This window comes from Platichthys flesus, chromosome 13 (assembly GCF_949316205.1).
Source record: "Platichthys flesus chromosome 13, fPlaFle2.1, whole genome shotgun sequence".
In the NCBI taxonomy this organism is placed as follows: Eukaryota; Metazoa; Chordata; class Actinopteri; order Pleuronectiformes; family Pleuronectidae; genus Platichthys; species Platichthys flesus.
The window spans coordinates 22,180,236-22,197,299 of record NC_084957.1 but is presented as its reverse complement, the minus strand read 5'-3'; the positions used below and the strand labels follow the sequence as shown (position 1 = coordinate 22,197,299).

General features: G+C 40.2%; 1 protein-coding gene across 1 annotated transcript; it reads right to left on the bottom strand.

Moving 5' to 3' along the window:
- Positions 1 to 4,677: 4,677 nt before the first annotated feature.
- ttll4 (tubulin tyrosine ligase-like family, member 4) lies at positions 4,678 to 16,702 on the bottom strand. Its single transcript, XM_062402994.1, has 21 exons — positions 16,486 to 16,702; positions 14,568 to 15,791; positions 12,667 to 13,150; positions 12,110 to 12,281; positions 11,944 to 12,008; positions 11,781 to 11,844; positions 10,004 to 10,122; positions 9,001 to 9,111; positions 8,715 to 8,791; positions 8,408 to 8,602; positions 8,187 to 8,269; positions 7,937 to 8,065; positions 7,727 to 7,849; positions 7,023 to 7,121; positions 6,537 to 6,671; positions 6,322 to 6,456; positions 5,998 to 6,094; positions 5,644 to 5,854; positions 5,460 to 5,527; positions 5,288 to 5,352; positions 4,678 to 5,207 (listed from the first exon to the last, which is right to left on the bottom strand). Exons 2-21 carry the CDS (start codon positions 15,183 to 15,185, stop codon positions 5,018 to 5,020), a joined length of 3,240 nt encoding a protein of 1,079 aa, XP_062258978.1. The 5' UTR covers positions 15,186 to 15,791; positions 16,486 to 16,702; the 3' UTR covers positions 4,678 to 5,017.
- Between the last annotated feature and the right edge of the window lie 362 nt (positions 16,703 to 17,064).

Genomic DNA, 17,064 nt, shown 5'->3' with positions numbered 1-17,064 from the left:
TAAATCTGGACCAAAATGGTGAGAGGCCTGTGGCGACAGAAGGGGAGAGAGAGAGGGAGAGGGAGGGGAATCATGTAGAGAGAGAGCAAGAAGGGAGGAGGAACACGCACAGACCCTACATGTAAATGTTAGTGTGGTGTCAGGAATCTTTATTATCCAGGGTGAGAACATCGGGAGGCAGCATCATTTAGAAAACACAGAGAGCAGAGCAGTTAAAGGAGAAAAGATGAAGAACAGTGAAATAAAACTGAGACGGATCATTATTAAAAGGCTGAGAAAGATGAACGAAGCCCAGACAAGACACTGATGATTCAAATAAGACTGGATTTACCTCCAACTAGTCAAGCTGCAGGAAACATGGTCTCCTCTTCTCTTCCGGAGTACTTGTGTCAAATAATGTCCAGCGAGATTTTTTTGCAGAGAATTATGATAAAAAGCTGACCTTTGACCTTTTGGATGATATGTCATTACTTCATCACTTCCAGTTGTTCGTCTGTAGACTGATCTTTAGACAGATACGTACGTGTCAGGGAAGAACTCTCCTTATCTTTTCTAATGTTTCGTGATTTCTCAGATTCAAAAACAAATCTGACTTGTTTGAAGGTCCTTGTTTAAAGGATATCTATGATGTTTGGTGCGGATCCAAATAAAAATCCAGATCTAGTGAAATTGAATGTGTTTTTTTGAGGGAACTGTTGGGCCCTGGTGAAGGTGTGAACTTTACTGAGTTACATTCTTGTTAGCACAAGAAATCTTCTTGACACTTTCGGTGAGCTCACAGCGAATTTGACCACTAATTTCCTCCTACCAGTCATTTTACAAGAATGGCACACAGTGGTCATGTTTGTACAATCATGTAATTTATGTATGATGGGCTATAAAATCGTAAATAAGTCGAATAACTAAAACTGAAAACAATAATGATCAGGTTAGTTGATTTTGTTAGAAAACCTCGAAAAATATAATAATTTGCACCTCAGGTCACTGAATAACAGCTGGTAAACACCTTATTTAGTAAATATACATAACAGACGTATTCTCCCAATGACACAAACAGGACAAAACACAGCAGTTTTTCTCTTAATACCGAAAGTCTTTTATTTTATTTGTGCAAATACTTTGTGTCTGTTTTATAATCTTTGTGACTTGCTCTTTCAAAGGTGTAATATTTATAAAATTTTACTTTCCAATACTTTGTTTGTCTGTAACATTAACCGTAACAACAATGAGAAATAATCCACTGGTGTTGTGGCAAATAATAGCAATAAAGTGAGTGAATGAATAAATGTATACATCTGATTTACGACATGACAGCTCCTCCCGTGCGGCCAAAGCGGCTTGATCGTGCCAGTAGACGTTATAGACCCCGCCTCCCCCATCTTTGCAAATGGGACTTGGGCCAAACGCAAATTCTCAAAAATAAAATTATCTCAAGATGGTTTTGGTCAAGTTGAACAGATTTTCACACTGATGTATGTTGAAATGTTCATGTTGCTGATAAATTTGGTTTATTTGATGCTATAAAAACAGGTTGAAATGTCATTATTGACAGCTGGGAGTGACTCCTGATTGCTTGAGAGGTTGTATCGACGAGTCCTCAACAGTTCAATCCCCCTGTGCAGACTCCAATCCTAGTTCAAGATGGTAGCTTTCATATACAGGGATATTTTTTCAACAGAAAGTGGAAATGGATCTTCATTTCTTCATGTAATCAGTAATATTCATGCAGCAGGAGCAGAGAAATATCATCATTCCTCTTGTTTCTGGAAACCCGGCAGGAGATAACCCACTGTAAAAATGAGAGAAGTGCAGCTTTAATGGTTTGCCAGTGCTTCTGTGGGAGACGTTCCAGTTTCATTGGGTCAAACTATTTATAGACACACTGAACTGCATCGGAGGAGTATCGCCTCCTTCTCACAGAGCTGAGTTTACATGCAGCCTTAAAAGTCAGGAAAATACAGATCCACACATTTAAAAAATGTGTTAAAAATAAATTTGAAAATAAGGTTTAAATTCAAATACGCGTTAATTTCCTGTAACTCCCAACAGATAATCTGTCATGTCCTAGAGGAGCAGAAATCAAAATCAACGATCCAAAAGATTTTAATTACGACTGAGCAGAGAAATCCCTACAGTTAATTTTGATTTGTTGGTGCAGAGCTCTGCTGCTTTAAACGAGATTTTAGTAAATAAAAATCAAACCAGATATTAGAAGTTCCCTGAATCCAGTCCACAATTATGCATCGGACCTTACATTATACAGAACCTTTCTAATAATAAATGCAGTTATTTAACCGGGCCTGTCACTGCTAGTGACAGAGAAGAGCTCAGATATTAATAGTTTACAACTATTTACAGTCCTGACACACATTCAGTTTAACAAGGTCTTTACTCCTCAACAATTCTCTCCACAACAGAGTCTGTGCATGTTTACTTATATATATAGATATATATATATATCTATATATATAGTTTTATATATATATATATCTTTGATATAACAACAGAAATATTTAGTTATTAAAAACCAGAGTTTATCGAGTTTATACGGGGAGAGCGTGGCCTAGGGGATAGAGCGGGTGCCGGTTCGAATCCCACTCTATCCCATCTGCATGCCTAAGTGTCCATGGCAAGATACTGAACCCCTAGATGGCCCCTCATAAAATGATGAGTGTTCTAAAATGTAAGTCGCTTTGGATAAAGCGTCAGCTAAATGACATGTAATGTAATGTAATCGCCAATATTCATCAGGAAATATTTAAAATATTAGGAATTCTAAACAGTTTGGTGGATTTTGTTACAGCGGCCGCTCTTCTGGTTCAGGAAGCCGGGGATCATGGGGAATATTCACCATTCAGTTGTGTGTCAGTGAGTGGGACGATACAGTCAGAGCTCAATAAACCGATTGATAGACATTGTTTTTTCTCTATTTGAAAACTAATTCTGTTGGGCTCTGTCTGAGCGATGAAGTAATTCCCACATGTTCCTGCAGAGGGCGCCATTGTTCCATAGAAATTCCATAGTGTTGCATTAATTTGTGTAATTACAGTAAAGACAATAACAATTCTTACTTGCACCTCAAATGACTTTTATTTCGAAAGTCATCCTGAGCATCTCATACAGCCTTTTCACATTGAAACTTTACAATTGTCCCGTTAGTAAAAATATTATCATCTTCATTTGAAACATCTTTTAAATTAGATACATCTTCAAATGCAGTGATGTTTAATGTATGTATATATATATATATATATAAAAATTCATTGTGTAAAGCAGCCAACAAACCTAATGGTGGCGCTGCTGTCCGGTGGAATCTGATGAATGTGTTGCAGCAGATTCAAACATGAATACTAATATGAAGTTTTCCCAGAGAGAACTGAAAGTTTACATGCTTCTTCATTCAATAACTAAAACGGCTTTCAGACATGATGAACACAGCAGGGGATTAATCGGGTCCGAAACATTCACAGGAAAATATCGTCAACTTGTTCGCTGTTATCTTTCCGGCAATTTTCCTGCTGCATTCATGGACTCACTTGGACATTTTCTGAGGGAGCTGGCAGAGAAGATTCTGGAAATGGTCTGGAGCAACTGACTTGGATGTTTGCTTTCTCATAATCATTCCCTCTGGAAAATGTCTGGAGTTCAGTGCACATCTGAAAGCAGCTCCATTCAATCCTCAGGAGCCTATGAGCCTCATTTCAGAGCAGGTGAATAGGGTAAGTACACAGGAGCATTAGTGCGATGTTGAAGGAAAAAAAAAGTTTAATCGTAATATGAGATTAAAGTCGTAGAATCAAACCTTTCTTCTATTGAAATAGGGATCAATACTCTGTCATAGATAAGACTACAGTGAGGCTTTTTTATATGTTTGACTTTATTTAACCATTGTTTTAGAAACTTCCAAATGAGACAAAAAGTGATATATTTATTAAGATTATGCACAAACGTACCAATATACCCTTAGTGGCCTACAAGTGTTGACTTTTCAAATGGTGGATCTGTGAAGCTCGGCTTATACTGCGTCATCGGGGTTTGATGGTAACATCTTAAGGAATTATTGCAAATTCTTTTTTAATATACATCGGTCGATATATCAGTATCTAACATTTTTTACTCCCTCAGTAACGACATCATCCCTGAAAATCCCTGTATTCCGTCAAGCTCTAGCCAATTTGGAAGGAAGCCCAGCAGGAGATATTCACAGATTAGTTTGCGTACCAAAAGAAATGAGGACTAACGTGTGCAGGAGCAGGCACATGAACATGGCACAAGACTGTAGGTTTGAGGGGGACATGAATCTCCTGCTGCAGGTGAGAATTACTGTGAGGTTTCAGTAAAACATCCCATAGTTTTAATCCTTAGATACTGCATGACGGATTAAAATACTATAAGGAGTTGTTTTATTCTCTGTCACGAGACAACACTAGAACTTACTTTTTCGATTTTAAACGGTCTTGCAAGATGGCGCTGTGACGACTGCGCAGGGTTCTAACAGAGTTCTCATTGCAACGGTTATGCTGCCGAGTCCTTTTGAACATTTGTACTGAATCAACATTATACTTTATATTTACTGAAGCTGCTCAGAGAACTCTTTCGGTTTTGAAGAACTCTGGAGTTTGATTGGCATATACATCATTTAAACTTATAAGGCTAAAAAAAAAAAAAAAACACTGGTGTGGTTCTGTAGGTGTTTTATTTTCACTGATGTTCAGTACTTTAAGACTAGAATGGATACACTACCACACTCATGACCTAAGTACTAAAATACTTTAAAAAGCTGCTTCTTTCCCCAAATCATATTAGTATCTGGTTCCGTAACACTTCACTTCAATTCTGTTCAAAACCAAAATTCACTCCCTCCTAGTGTTTGTTAAGAATGGATTTTCAAACTTCTGAGTACATTTCTCATCTAGAGCGACACTTTTAAAGAGCTATTAGACGTGAATTAAAAGGGTGCTGAGGAAAAGGATGAGGCTAAATATGACCCTGAGCGTCATGTTGGCAAACCGGATGGTCAGAGCGAGGCAAACTGGTGTGGCAGCAGGCTCTGGGTGGGACTGGGCTGAGGGCTCGTGCAGGCACTGCTGGTGACACTTGATCCAGGACTGGGCGAAACAGGAAGACTGGAGACGCAAGTGACTTCCCTGTCCGAAGCGTCATCATTGTCATCATAATCTAAGCAGTGATGATGGCTCACCACAACCCTTGAGAACAGGAATGGAGGAAACTTTAGAGAATCGGTCTATACTGTGTTGTATATTGTCGTTCTGTTGTGTGACTGTACCTGGATTGGCTGATGAGGTCTTGTCTTTGAGCTTCAATCCTGGAGATGTAGCTACACTTGGACCACTACACAAAACAGATTTATTAAACGTGTTAAATCAGGCCAACAACTTCCTGATTATAAAAATATCACCATTTATCTACATTAATTCAGTCTTCCCACAGTTACTTACTATATGAGCAGGGTTGGTGGTTCCCAGATGGACTCCTTTCTGACAGAGTGTTTGCAGCAGACTGATCCCTGAACACACAACAGAGAATTAAAAACGTTACACAGTTTTAGCATTTCTCCTCCTCCTCAGTGTGTTATTCTGTCTTTAAAGCAAAGTGAGGAGAGACACACACACACGCAAGTACCTTTTGTCCTGTTGCTCCAGTATTTCCGTTCCCACTGATCCAGCAGGATGTTGAGGTATCTCGGATTCTCGAAGAAGCGGAGGTAGCGGGACGATGACGGTTTCGGGAAGACTCGCTCAAACTCTCCCCGGCGGTTCAGCTCGTCTTCACTGTCTGCCAGCACACGAATGTCCTCTGGAGTCAAGACATCCAACACTGTGGAGAAGAAGTCCTGACAGAGACGAGAGGAAACCTGAGCACAGAGCTTCTATTGTTGCAATTTCAATAAAGCTTTCAGAGTTTTGAAATTAATGACTTTTTTTTAATCTGTGATTTAACGTATATTGTCTTAATGTAAATTCACAATTTGCTTACCTGGTCGGCGTGGCGCTGTGTGAGGTAATAAGCCCGTTTAACCTTCTCATCATTGGACAGGTCAGGTTTGGTCCTCTCCCTCGATCCTCCACAAAGGCTGCTCACACACACACACGCACGCACGCACACAGACACACACAGACAGACACAGACAGACACACACACACCCAGTGGAGGGTTAGTAAAAACAATAAGGTCATATCTGAGGCTTTAAATTGAATTGCACTAGTTGTTCCTAAACTATATCTGCTTAGTTTCCATTCAGTCAAACGATGTAGGTGTGAACCCTACCTAAAGTTCTGAGAAGTAGAATCTCCTCCCTACCTGCTGGTGGAGCTAGAGGCAGAGCTGCAGGGGGCATCCACCTCTTTTTGTGGAACATGAAAGCCGGCCAGGTTCAGGAGATCTCTGATCATCTGACCTTTGATGGCAACATCCAGTGCTGTGTTGGAGTGGAGGCTGGACCAGAAACATGATGACAGTTAAAAGATGTGGTTTGAACACCTGCATGTGATTGTGTGTGTGTGCTTACGTATTACCTGGGTGATATGTTAACTTCAAGGATCCAGGGTTTGAGGTTCTCATCCAGCATGATGTCGAAGCCAAACAGCTCGTGGCAGCTGTAAGACGTCTTAACGTTCAACTTCAGCAGGCTGATGACATACGGTTCTGACCTGAAAAACCAACCCACACAAGGTGGAGGGCTCATTTCATCATTATTATTATTTCATCGATTCCCCGTCTCCAGTCAGTCGTCGGTTCATTTCATGCAAAATGCAAAACTGAGCTATTTTCATGTTTCCCCAAAGTTTCAAATAGGAGGGAGTGGATGATCAGCTGTAGCTCACTTCACGTTTTAACCAGGAATTTTTTTACTGCAGCATAAAAAATAACTTGTGAACTAGAATATTACTTTGTAGAGCACATAACTCAGCCAATAATTTAATTAGGTCTTAAAGCTGAGCCAATAATACAATTTAAGTTACAAAACCTGAACCTAAATCCACTAAATGAGTGAAACTTACGCGATGATGGTCTTGATTACGATGTCTTTAATCTTCTCCCAAATCAAAGTGGTGTTGACTCCCTTAGAGCCAAGATACTGCCACAAGGCCTTCAAAGCCCTGAAAACACAAAAATAGGATTTGTTAAGAGTGAATCTATGACCAGAGAAAGAAAACACTACAGTGTAATAGTCCCCAAGATGTGAGGCGGGTTGGAGTTTCACTTGTACAAAACTGCTTGGCCGTTGTTGTTGTTTATGCTTTATTCAGTCAGACTGTCCTTAATCCTACCTTGTTCCTTACATTCACTTCTTCAAATAAACCCTTTCCCTAGCCCCATGCTTCCTTTTATTCAGGCTACGTCCACATCTTCATTTTAAAGCAGCGTTGTAAATTTAAAAGGATCTTAGTCTACACAGACCATTTAGCTCCTTATCAGTAATAATGTCCATAATTACACAACTAAAAACATATTTATATTTTCGTTCACTGGTCACGAAACATAAACAATGGTTCAAAATAAGAGCAGGGATTTAATTTCTTGGAGCGACGACGAGGTGGAACAGGAAGTGTTTGAAAACTTGTAAAACTTGACATGCATTTTCAACGCTCAGAAACTCCAGGGTAGTGTGGACAGCAGGCGTGAATGTAGAAGCAATGGTTAGTTTTAAAACTGTAATGTAGTTGTGCGTATGTAACCTCAAACATAAACACCTGTCTGTTACCATTTGTGTCCCTGGCAGGCCTTGTCATCGCTGTTCGTCTGGTATTCAGAGTTTTTCTTGTTGACGCTGTAGTTGGTCAGGTGCATGAACTTGTTACTCAGAGTCTTCATGGAAGACGAATACCTACAACAGGGAAGAGGACAGAGGTGTTACCTCCGCTCAGATGCTGCACATTGACTTGTCTTTGTGGAGGCTATGGGGAAAACTGACTTGCAGCTGGCGAATCGAACCAGCCCGTCGGTGAAGATGTAAATCCTGAGCGGGTCGTAGGATGTCACGTAGACGTAGATCCTCAAGTCAAACTTGTTGCCACTGATGAGGTAGGGCTTGTGAAGGTATCTGCAAAAACAAAACTACATTAATGGAGTTTCAACCCAAATGAGTGATGAGTGATGTGGAGTCACGTCCTGGGAAAGGGTCTCTGATCCAAACCAGTGGTGCTCACATCTAGATTACTTACTTCTGAACTAGTAATGGTCTCTTACGGGGCATCTGGCTCCATTTGTGGATGACCTGGATACCTATTCCTCTGGCTGATGCAGGCTATTAGAAACAATAGAATCAAAAGATAAACTACATATATTGGATTAAAATTCAAGATATTTTAAGGATCATGGTCAAATTTAGCTTATTCTAGCTAAGAGTAAACCAACAAAATGAATATTTACTGGAAGAACATACAGGTTTGATGATCCATTTCTGCCGGGAGACTCCATCCTCCCAGGCCTTGCGGAGCTGTTTGATGTCCTGGGGAAGAATGAAGGTGCGGGGGAAAAAGCTGAACTCCTGTTTCCCAAAGCGCCCCTTCATCTTGGAGAGGTTCCTCCACAGTCGGTCCTTCCTGCCAATCTGAAAGGTTCCTGGGAAGTGGTTCAACTAGGACACAAACAAAAAACATGTGTTCCAAAGATCAAAAAGATAATTTCACCTTTCTTTAAGATAAGGCTTCCTAGAGACACAAGCTTGGATCAGATTCACAGTTTCTCACTTTCTGGTGTTCTCCAAGGGCCTTGAAACCAGGAGACTTCATGTGGTGTCCCCAGCAGCCCAGCCAGTCATGGCTTTCTACAACAGACAATCATCACATCACAGTTCCTCTTACTCTAAATCCGCATTGCAAAGTTTGAGGTTTATAACTGTTGCTTTTGTCTGCCTCCCAAAGTTGTAACACATCTGGCAGAAGTTTATATTTTGATAATGTCACTCTCTGTCTCTGTATGATGGATTCTAAAATATGTGCAGCAACTATCACTCTCACACACACACCAACTTACTCTTTGTGACTTTGAAGTGAGACCTGGCAATGATATGCCTGACCACATTCGGAGTGACGGTGCTCATCTTCCATTTTAACAGTCGTCTTTGTTCCGCAGGCAGCATTTCCACTGCAGAGCACACAACACAAAGTTGTAACTATTTTATTGCCATATCTTTCTACAAATAAAAGTCACAGGCTGAAGATACGAAACCTATTCACACACTTTGATGCATTTTAACACGTACTGGAAATATGCAGAAATAAAATTATTTGGTACATTTAAAAAACAATAACATTTACATAAAAGAAATGCTGTAAAATATGATAAACTTCTGTTTCTGCTCAAAAGTTAAAACAGTTTTCAGTTAATTCACAAACATTCAACACACAACAGCAGAACGGTTTATCAGTTGCTGATGTAAATTGTCTTATATGAGCCTTTCACATACTTATTGGTATCGGCTATAATGAAATGAAATAAACAAGCTGGAAAGATTTGAATTTTTTATTCAAAACAATTTCATGTTCTTAATTTAACTTACATATATATGAGTTTTCATTTGTGTATCATTTTTTTCAATAGATATTTACACTACAGTTTATGGATGAACTGTAAAATTATGATAAAAATGATCATTATTTGTCATAAGGGTTTTATGAAATTTTAGGAACGATTGACATAATAAATAAATAAATAAATATCAGAATTTTTTTACTTCCCAATATCAGCTTTTACTCCCAAAAATCCAAATCAGTTGGATGATATTGTACGATTTTTGCTAAAAAACAGCTCTAATAACAAATATTCTATCATTCTGGAAGTGTGAGGATCACAAAAAGATTCTCTCTGTCTTCTCAAATAAAAATAAATGACTAAAAATGTAACGCGTCGTAATCACACCTTAAATGCAGGGAGCTTAGATTGTTTCTATTGGCCCCTTGACAGGTGTTTAAATGACTGTGCTTAGCTTTAGTTTGCCTCCGGTGTTTTATACAACAGAAAACTACAGTTTCCTGACCTTTCTCACTGGCGGTGCTGAAGTAAAGTGTCGAAGGGATGAGGGAAAACAGACTGGGAACCAGCGCTGGACGCTCTTCTCGAACATCCTCCGCCCCCGATGACATTGGCTCCTCAATACTGAAAGACAGAAAAAGTAGGTATAAATACATTCATACAATAATAATCAGCTCATGATAATAACATTTTCAAAAATGTCTAGTATTATCAAAAAGAAAAAAATTCTGTTTATATAACATAATAAATCATATTGCATTCTTTTAACACAATAATTTTAAAGTCAGCTGAAAATAACACTCAATTAAAAGACGAGTTAATAAAAACACTCACATGACAGTCATAAAGAAAGGAAGGAAGGAAAAAAGAGATGATGATGGGGGATGATAATCTTGTCTTCCAGATCTTGTAAGTAAAATCCTTTCGCCACTGACAGGTACATAAAGGCATTACAGCCAGACCAGGCCAACTTCTATCTATACTATAACTATGCGGGTGCTGTGGCTTACAGAAAAGGTTGTGGGGTGGTGCTGTATGTAAATGAACACAAACAAATCAGCATGTTGGGGCTAAAAAACAAATAACAACAAAAAGAACCTGAGTGAATAACACTCCCTATCCAGGCTGTTTTAGCAGAGAATCGGCTCCGAGTCTTTGGTGGGGAGTTCTACTGTTGAGGCCATCACAGTGGAGAACAATGTGACACACAATGATGCAGACCTTTCCACCACACTCTGCTGCTTTCAGTAAATTTTTAACAATGCATTGAGAGATAAAGGCAGAGAGACACAAAGATTCTCTGACCGATGGATATTTTTGGAGATCAATTATAAAGCAGGCTTCGATGATGGGCGCAAAAAGACATTTCCAGGTGTGTAAGTTAGCGAAGGAAGAAAATTTACTATGTATCTTGTTATTTATGGCCATGATGAAACCACAGGAAGGCTTTAGCCAAACTTGCATCATTACCTCAAACTCAACTTGAAATTACGATATTTGCAGAGCCCCAACATTTTACTAGTCAAGAGAACTTTTTGGGGTTATTGGCTGATTGATAAATACTGATATGAGCCATTTACTCAAGCAATCTGTAACTGTTTGTCTTTGCCAATATGAAAAATTCTATTTCACAGTTTAAACATAGCAGAAAAGATGCGAATTTATGCATATAACCAAGATGCTAATTTGAGAGGCTTGCTGACAGAGTAGATTTCTAGCAGTAACAAATAGCACAATATTTGGAATTTGCATAGGCCTACATTTATTTTATCAATGGAGATGTAACCTCCTCTGGTATGTGTTGTAAGTACTGTGATACCTAAGATGTCCTCACTTTTTATGTTGCCCCAAAATCCACCGTATACTCAGCAATCACTCGTATCTTGGCTGTTGTGGGGAGAGGGAATGAAAGAGGACCCCCTTAGATCGGTCATACTGGACTTTGAGCTCATTTATTTTCCGCGTCCTTAACTCGGACTGCTTGGGCTAAGAATCTTCAAAGTGTCAGTGTTTATTTTCCTTATATTGTTTTAAATTGGCACTTTTGTCAACCGCAAAAGTGCCCCATGAAGAAAATAAAATAAATGATATCTTATCAACAACTTTGAAAGTTGTGTATTGTGATCTTATCATTTGAGACAGAAAAAAAAAACCTGCCAAAAATTCTCTGTCATGAGGTTTGTAGTAGAACAGAGATAGAACAGATATGCCCAGTTTTCTTAAATGTGAACAGAAATGATTTAGCTATGCAGGTGTGTGTGTGTGGTTACACAGTGTCTTACCCAGAAGAGAGGCCACTGGACGCAGTAGAAGAAGTGTCCGTGATGGATGAACAGTCTGAATCATCTGATGATAGAAAAACAAAAAAAAAAACATTGTTTTAAACTGTTGATTACCAGCTGAATAAGCTGTAGTAAAATTAAGAGTTATACTGTGTTTTCTTACCGTCGTCACTACAGGCATCTTCCAGCTCCTCCTCAACTCCATCCACCTGCATAACACACTCCATTCTGGAAACAGTTAACAGAAGGTGAAATCTTCAGATTGAGAATGTAAAGGGTCAATAAGTGAACTACACTGATTGATTGAGAGGGAATCAGCCGTTTCTCACCCTGATAGGTGAGTCTCTCCTACTACACACTCCTCTGTTGGCGAGGGCGAGGAGGTAGAAGGGGATGGACAGGAAGATGACATGGAGACAGGCTGTCCCTGCTTCGTCAGATAAATTGCTGAGATCTGAGTGGTCATAGAACCCACCAAGGTTCCTGCAGGAGAGGCCACAGCTACGAAGGGAGGAGCAGCAACACATTTTCACAGTTTCTGACCATGTCTTGTGTCATGCTTTAATTAATTGAATTAAATAAAACGTAAAGTTGATATGTCTATTATTTCTGGTATATCTATATCAAAAAAAAAAAAACTGTGCTTTTCTGATTTTTTGCACTTTAACAATCACACACCTTCCCATTATGATGAAGCCAATACTAAAATATATAAATAGAGAACATAGGACCATTCTAGGATATAGTGAGATGTGCACGTATTGCAAAGATAACATTTTGTCGTTCCATAATATTGTCCACATTCTTGGCTCTGAAGATGTACATCAAATGAACAATCTACTGATCTATCATCCATAAGTTTTAATAACTGAATCATTCTGATTACCTGGGGTGACGTGCGCCAGAGTGGGTGGCTGCTCCTGCATGGCACAGACATTGGCACTGAGCACAGTTGGCATGATGCCATTTGGAGAGGTTCTGATCTCTGGAGGGCCGTGTCCTATGCATGAGGTCAGGGAGCTTCCTGGTGCATATTGGCTTTCTGGGGGCTGTTTATTAACTTCCAGTGATGCAAAAGATTGAGGCTTACGGCTTGTTGCTGCTAACAAACCTGCAGGAGAACTTCCGCTTACATGCAATTGATTGTTTGTGTCAATTATTGTGCAACCGTTTCGTGTCGGGCTGGGTTTTGTTGGCAGTTTTGCAGAATGGCATCTTCCTGTCGTCATTTCTCTTGTTGTGGTTCTCATTTCTAAAGTTGTTTTAACAAGGTTGGAGGCATCGTTTTCCAATGTTGCCCCCTGATGTTCACATAGAGCAAGGCATAGAGGAGGCACTGATGGTGAAGACGAACAGTCTTCAGCCTCAAGCTGGGGAGACAAAACCAGGAGAAAATTAAAGCCCTCAAAAAGCCAAATAATTTGCCGGTTCGTCAAAGAATGTGAAATCATTTTGTGAAGATCGGTCAATGTGAACGCCTTCTAGGGGCGCAGGGGGTGATGTTTAGGCATTTTGCCATGCCCATTTATAATTACTCCAAAATAGATACACTTTCACCACTTTGGCAACGATTCAACCATGTTAAATTTTTTAAAAAGCCATTCATTTGACTTAAAAAAATAAATAATAATAATAATTCTTACAATTTCAATAGGGCCTCCCACTGTTCGGTGCTCGAGCCCTAATAATTAATTAATGAAAATTGTATAAAACTTTTAAATCCATGACATGATGATGTATTATCTGACAGTAAACACACTTGATAAAGATTTAAGGTGCAGGGGTGATACCTTTTTTTTACAAATTTGATCGTGTGGCTAATTAAAAATACATCTGTGACATACAGGCCATATAAACTGAATAAGGCCAGTTTGCCGTTACTAGGTCCATGTTAATCTTGGCTAAAGAAAATGTGCCTTGGTTTATTTTTTTAATTCCATTAAAACTTGTGATTGAATGATGAACGGCCGATTATTACTTACCTCTAATCTAGTTTTGCATTTTCTGTTACATACAGGCCATCATATACAGCCTCCATCACATCATATGGGTTGCCCAGATGCAGGTGTCCAATATAACGTTCAGCAGGAGCTACAAATTAACCTCAAACCTAAACTAAGCCTTTTTTTTAATTCTTACGATCACAACAAGCACAGTATCTCCTGAATATTAAAGATCAGACTCAAGCCTGAAACATGCTTCTGTGTTTTCACGGGCCCGTAAGCGCAAGAGCCCTTCCGGGTCCCTTACGTGCTTATGTATCCCTTCTTACGTGCTTACGGGCGTCGCCCCATTTTTCTAAAATTTACGGCAAAGCTCTGCAAGCTCACTCAGCCCGCAAGGCTGTGATTTGTCTGCTCTACATCCCTTCTGGAGCTGCATTTTTCGGTTTCATGCCCCATAATACAGGCAGAAACAACGGAAGATTTAAAAAAGAAGAATGGACATCAATCAATTGTTGTTCGGTTGGAATCGTGAATACACTCTCTGCCATGGTTCACCGTGTGTTTGTAATGGAGAACACGACTGGTAGAAGGTAAATAAACAGTCAACAACGATTGCCACACCCACAAAGAAGGCGTCTCTCAGGTCGTCTTCGAAAAAAGCATTACTCCGCTTAGTGTTCTGGTGCGGAATTGCTTTGTAAGACGCGCAACGGTTGGGGAAGCATGAATAACAACGAGCGGCGTGAAAAAACGCAGACGCAGTCGCAGAAGCAAGTTTCAGGCTTTAGTGGAGTGATCTATCGTTTCTAAAGGCTTGCTACTATTAAACATCAATTCTCACCATGGACTTGTTTGTTTGCAGAATAGACTGTCCTCTTATGAACAGATCTTGATGGCAAACGGACAAAAGTGGCTCAGATTGCAGCGGTGCATCAATGGATGCAGCCTGATGTTGGTTCATCGATACGCCATTTTCATGTGGAGAGGTTTGGAGCGATGTACATTTCTGTATAGCATCCAACAGCTGACCGTTAAATCCAACCTGCCAGTCTTGCTTATAGATGGAGGAGGAAGCATTGGTCCCTGTGAGGCTACTGGGAACCTGCTTTTGTCCTGCACCCAGTACCTGGCTGGGAATCTGTATACCATTAAGTAATTGTGGCATGGTTGGAGACCGGGGTGGCACAGCGGTGAATTGGCTCTGGGTGTTGGTTTTACATCTGTCCCCGTTCTCAGAGTGGGCAGCTGATGTCTGTCTCAGATGGGATGCAGAAGAGGCAAAATGAGAAGATGAAGGTTTGGCTTGGTCTTTTCGTCTGGAGAGCTCGAGAGAGGTCTGACCAAAAGGCACCTTACTGGCCACAACTTTCTTGGCAAGGGTTGTAGTGGTGGAACTGTCTGCATTAGAGCAAGCACGTAGCTTTCCCCCACCCCAGGGGGAGGACTGATTGGTCGGCATGGCACCGCCCAACAAAGATGTGGTTATTCCTGAAGGGCTGAGTTTTCCGGGTTAGAGTCCTGGGTGGGAAATAACAGTCAAGTTTATACTAAATGAGTATGAGGTGGATAAGCTCTCCTGGATGCTCCTCACCCAGTGACTGGTTCTTCAGTGAGTCACTTCTCAGGTGTCAGCTCCAGCTGAATGGAGTTTTACATTTTCTGTTGGTAGCTGTAGATGGACTACAAGTTCTTGATAAATCCTGACCAACAGCACACATAACTGCCACCACAGATGCAGTGACGGCAGCTCAGCTGGACTCCAAAGCAGTTATGAGCCGACTCGTGCAGCTCTGACAGGCAGGCACATAAGTTTTGATTTTTTATCCTGAGTAAAAGTGGTTCCCACTCTGACAGTCACACTCAGAGTTTGACATAAGGCCGAGGCTGTGTCAAGTAGTCTTGCCGTCATTAGTTTATGAGCCAGAAGTTGGTTCTTCTTCACTACCTCAGGGATGTAATGTGACTCTCACATCAAGGTTCCTGGCCTGAGGGTAGAGAGCAGAGTCTATTGGCTCTTCCCGTCATCCTGCTCAGTTGTTTGAACTGTCAGCTGTCTCTGTGGAAACTACACAAGAAGAAAATCACAGTGAATTTGAGAGGATCCTAGTGCTGGGCCATGGAACAATGTGAGGATTGTAAACTTTACAAAAGACATCTGAGTGAACTGCGTTCAATTCTGACTGAGTTGTTGTAGAAGATCTCCTATTAGTTACACGTTTGATTTAATCTATCAACAAACTATATTAAAAAAGAAACATTTTCCAATTATCATTAGGATCAAATATCCCAATATGATACAATGCTATTGATTGAAAATATAATAAATAATGTCACACTTAAATGAAAAGGTGTTCGACCATCATTACTATAGAATTTTACATAAAGACAACAATCAAAACGTCAAACTAAAATAGTTAAAAACATAATTTTAGCATAGTTACAAAAATAAAATACACTGAACAGTTAAGCGCAAACGAGAGAAGTTAGTTCACCTGTGTCATTAAAGTAAATATAATTCATTAGTGACTTAAATGTGATTTCGCTGCTGTCAGTCTCAGCAGAGATGAGTTCTCACGTGTGTGTCAGACATGCCGCTTAGCTTAGCTCTGGCTAGCCGGCTAACTTTAGCAAAGAGTTCGGTTGTAACCCTTTAAAAATAAAAACGTTAGCTCAATATGAGACTTGACTTTAAAAGCAGTCTGTTCTCTGACCACAGTTGCGTCATTCGTACAGCTACTGTTAGTTTAGCTAGCAGTTACCTGAGGCTCCGGTTAGCATTAGCTTCGCAACAGCGACCCAGACAACACAAACACTGTCCCTCGGTGTTCCCCCCGGTGTATCCGCTGTACCAGTGTCAGTGATAAAACACAGGTTTGATACCGGTGGAATACAAAACATTCACAGCTTCCCCATCTCTCGCGGTGAAGCTGACATCTTCGGTTTATCGAGCAGCGGCAGTTTCTTACATCGCAGACAGAAGCCGAAATATCAGAGTGACACGTCCCGGACAAAGATCGTCTATTGGTGTCCACGTTTCCGTGAGCTTCTGCATCACCGCGCCCCCACCGGTCAACAGCTGCTACTGCACAATCATATAATAAATATGTATAAACTTTTCACAAGGTGTAATTTCAACGTCTTATTTGAAGCCCAAAGACGACAAACAGGGACCAAAGTACCTGTACAATAAAAATATCCTCCTCTGTGAGTGAAATCTGTATCAGCAGCAGTTTATTTTGAGGGACCAGAGAAACCTGTATATCCCATATTTCATCACTAGAGGACACGCTAGAGAAGCCGTACCTCCTGTCCTTCATCCTCCCCTCCTTCATCACTTT

Coding starts and splice junctions, on each gene's coding strand:
- ttll4 (XM_062402994.1), bottom strand. CDS start 15,185: ATGCCGACCAATCAGTCCTCCCCCTGGGGTGGGGGAAAGCTACGTGCT. Junction 8,792..9,000: donor TCACTTCAAAGTCACAAAGA/GTAAGTTGGTGT, acceptor TGTCTGTTGTAG/AAAGCCATGACTGGCTGGGC. Junction 8,270..8,407: donor AGAAATGGATCATCAAACCT/GTATGTTCTTCC, acceptor TGTTTCTAATAG/CCTGCATCAGCCAGAGGAAT.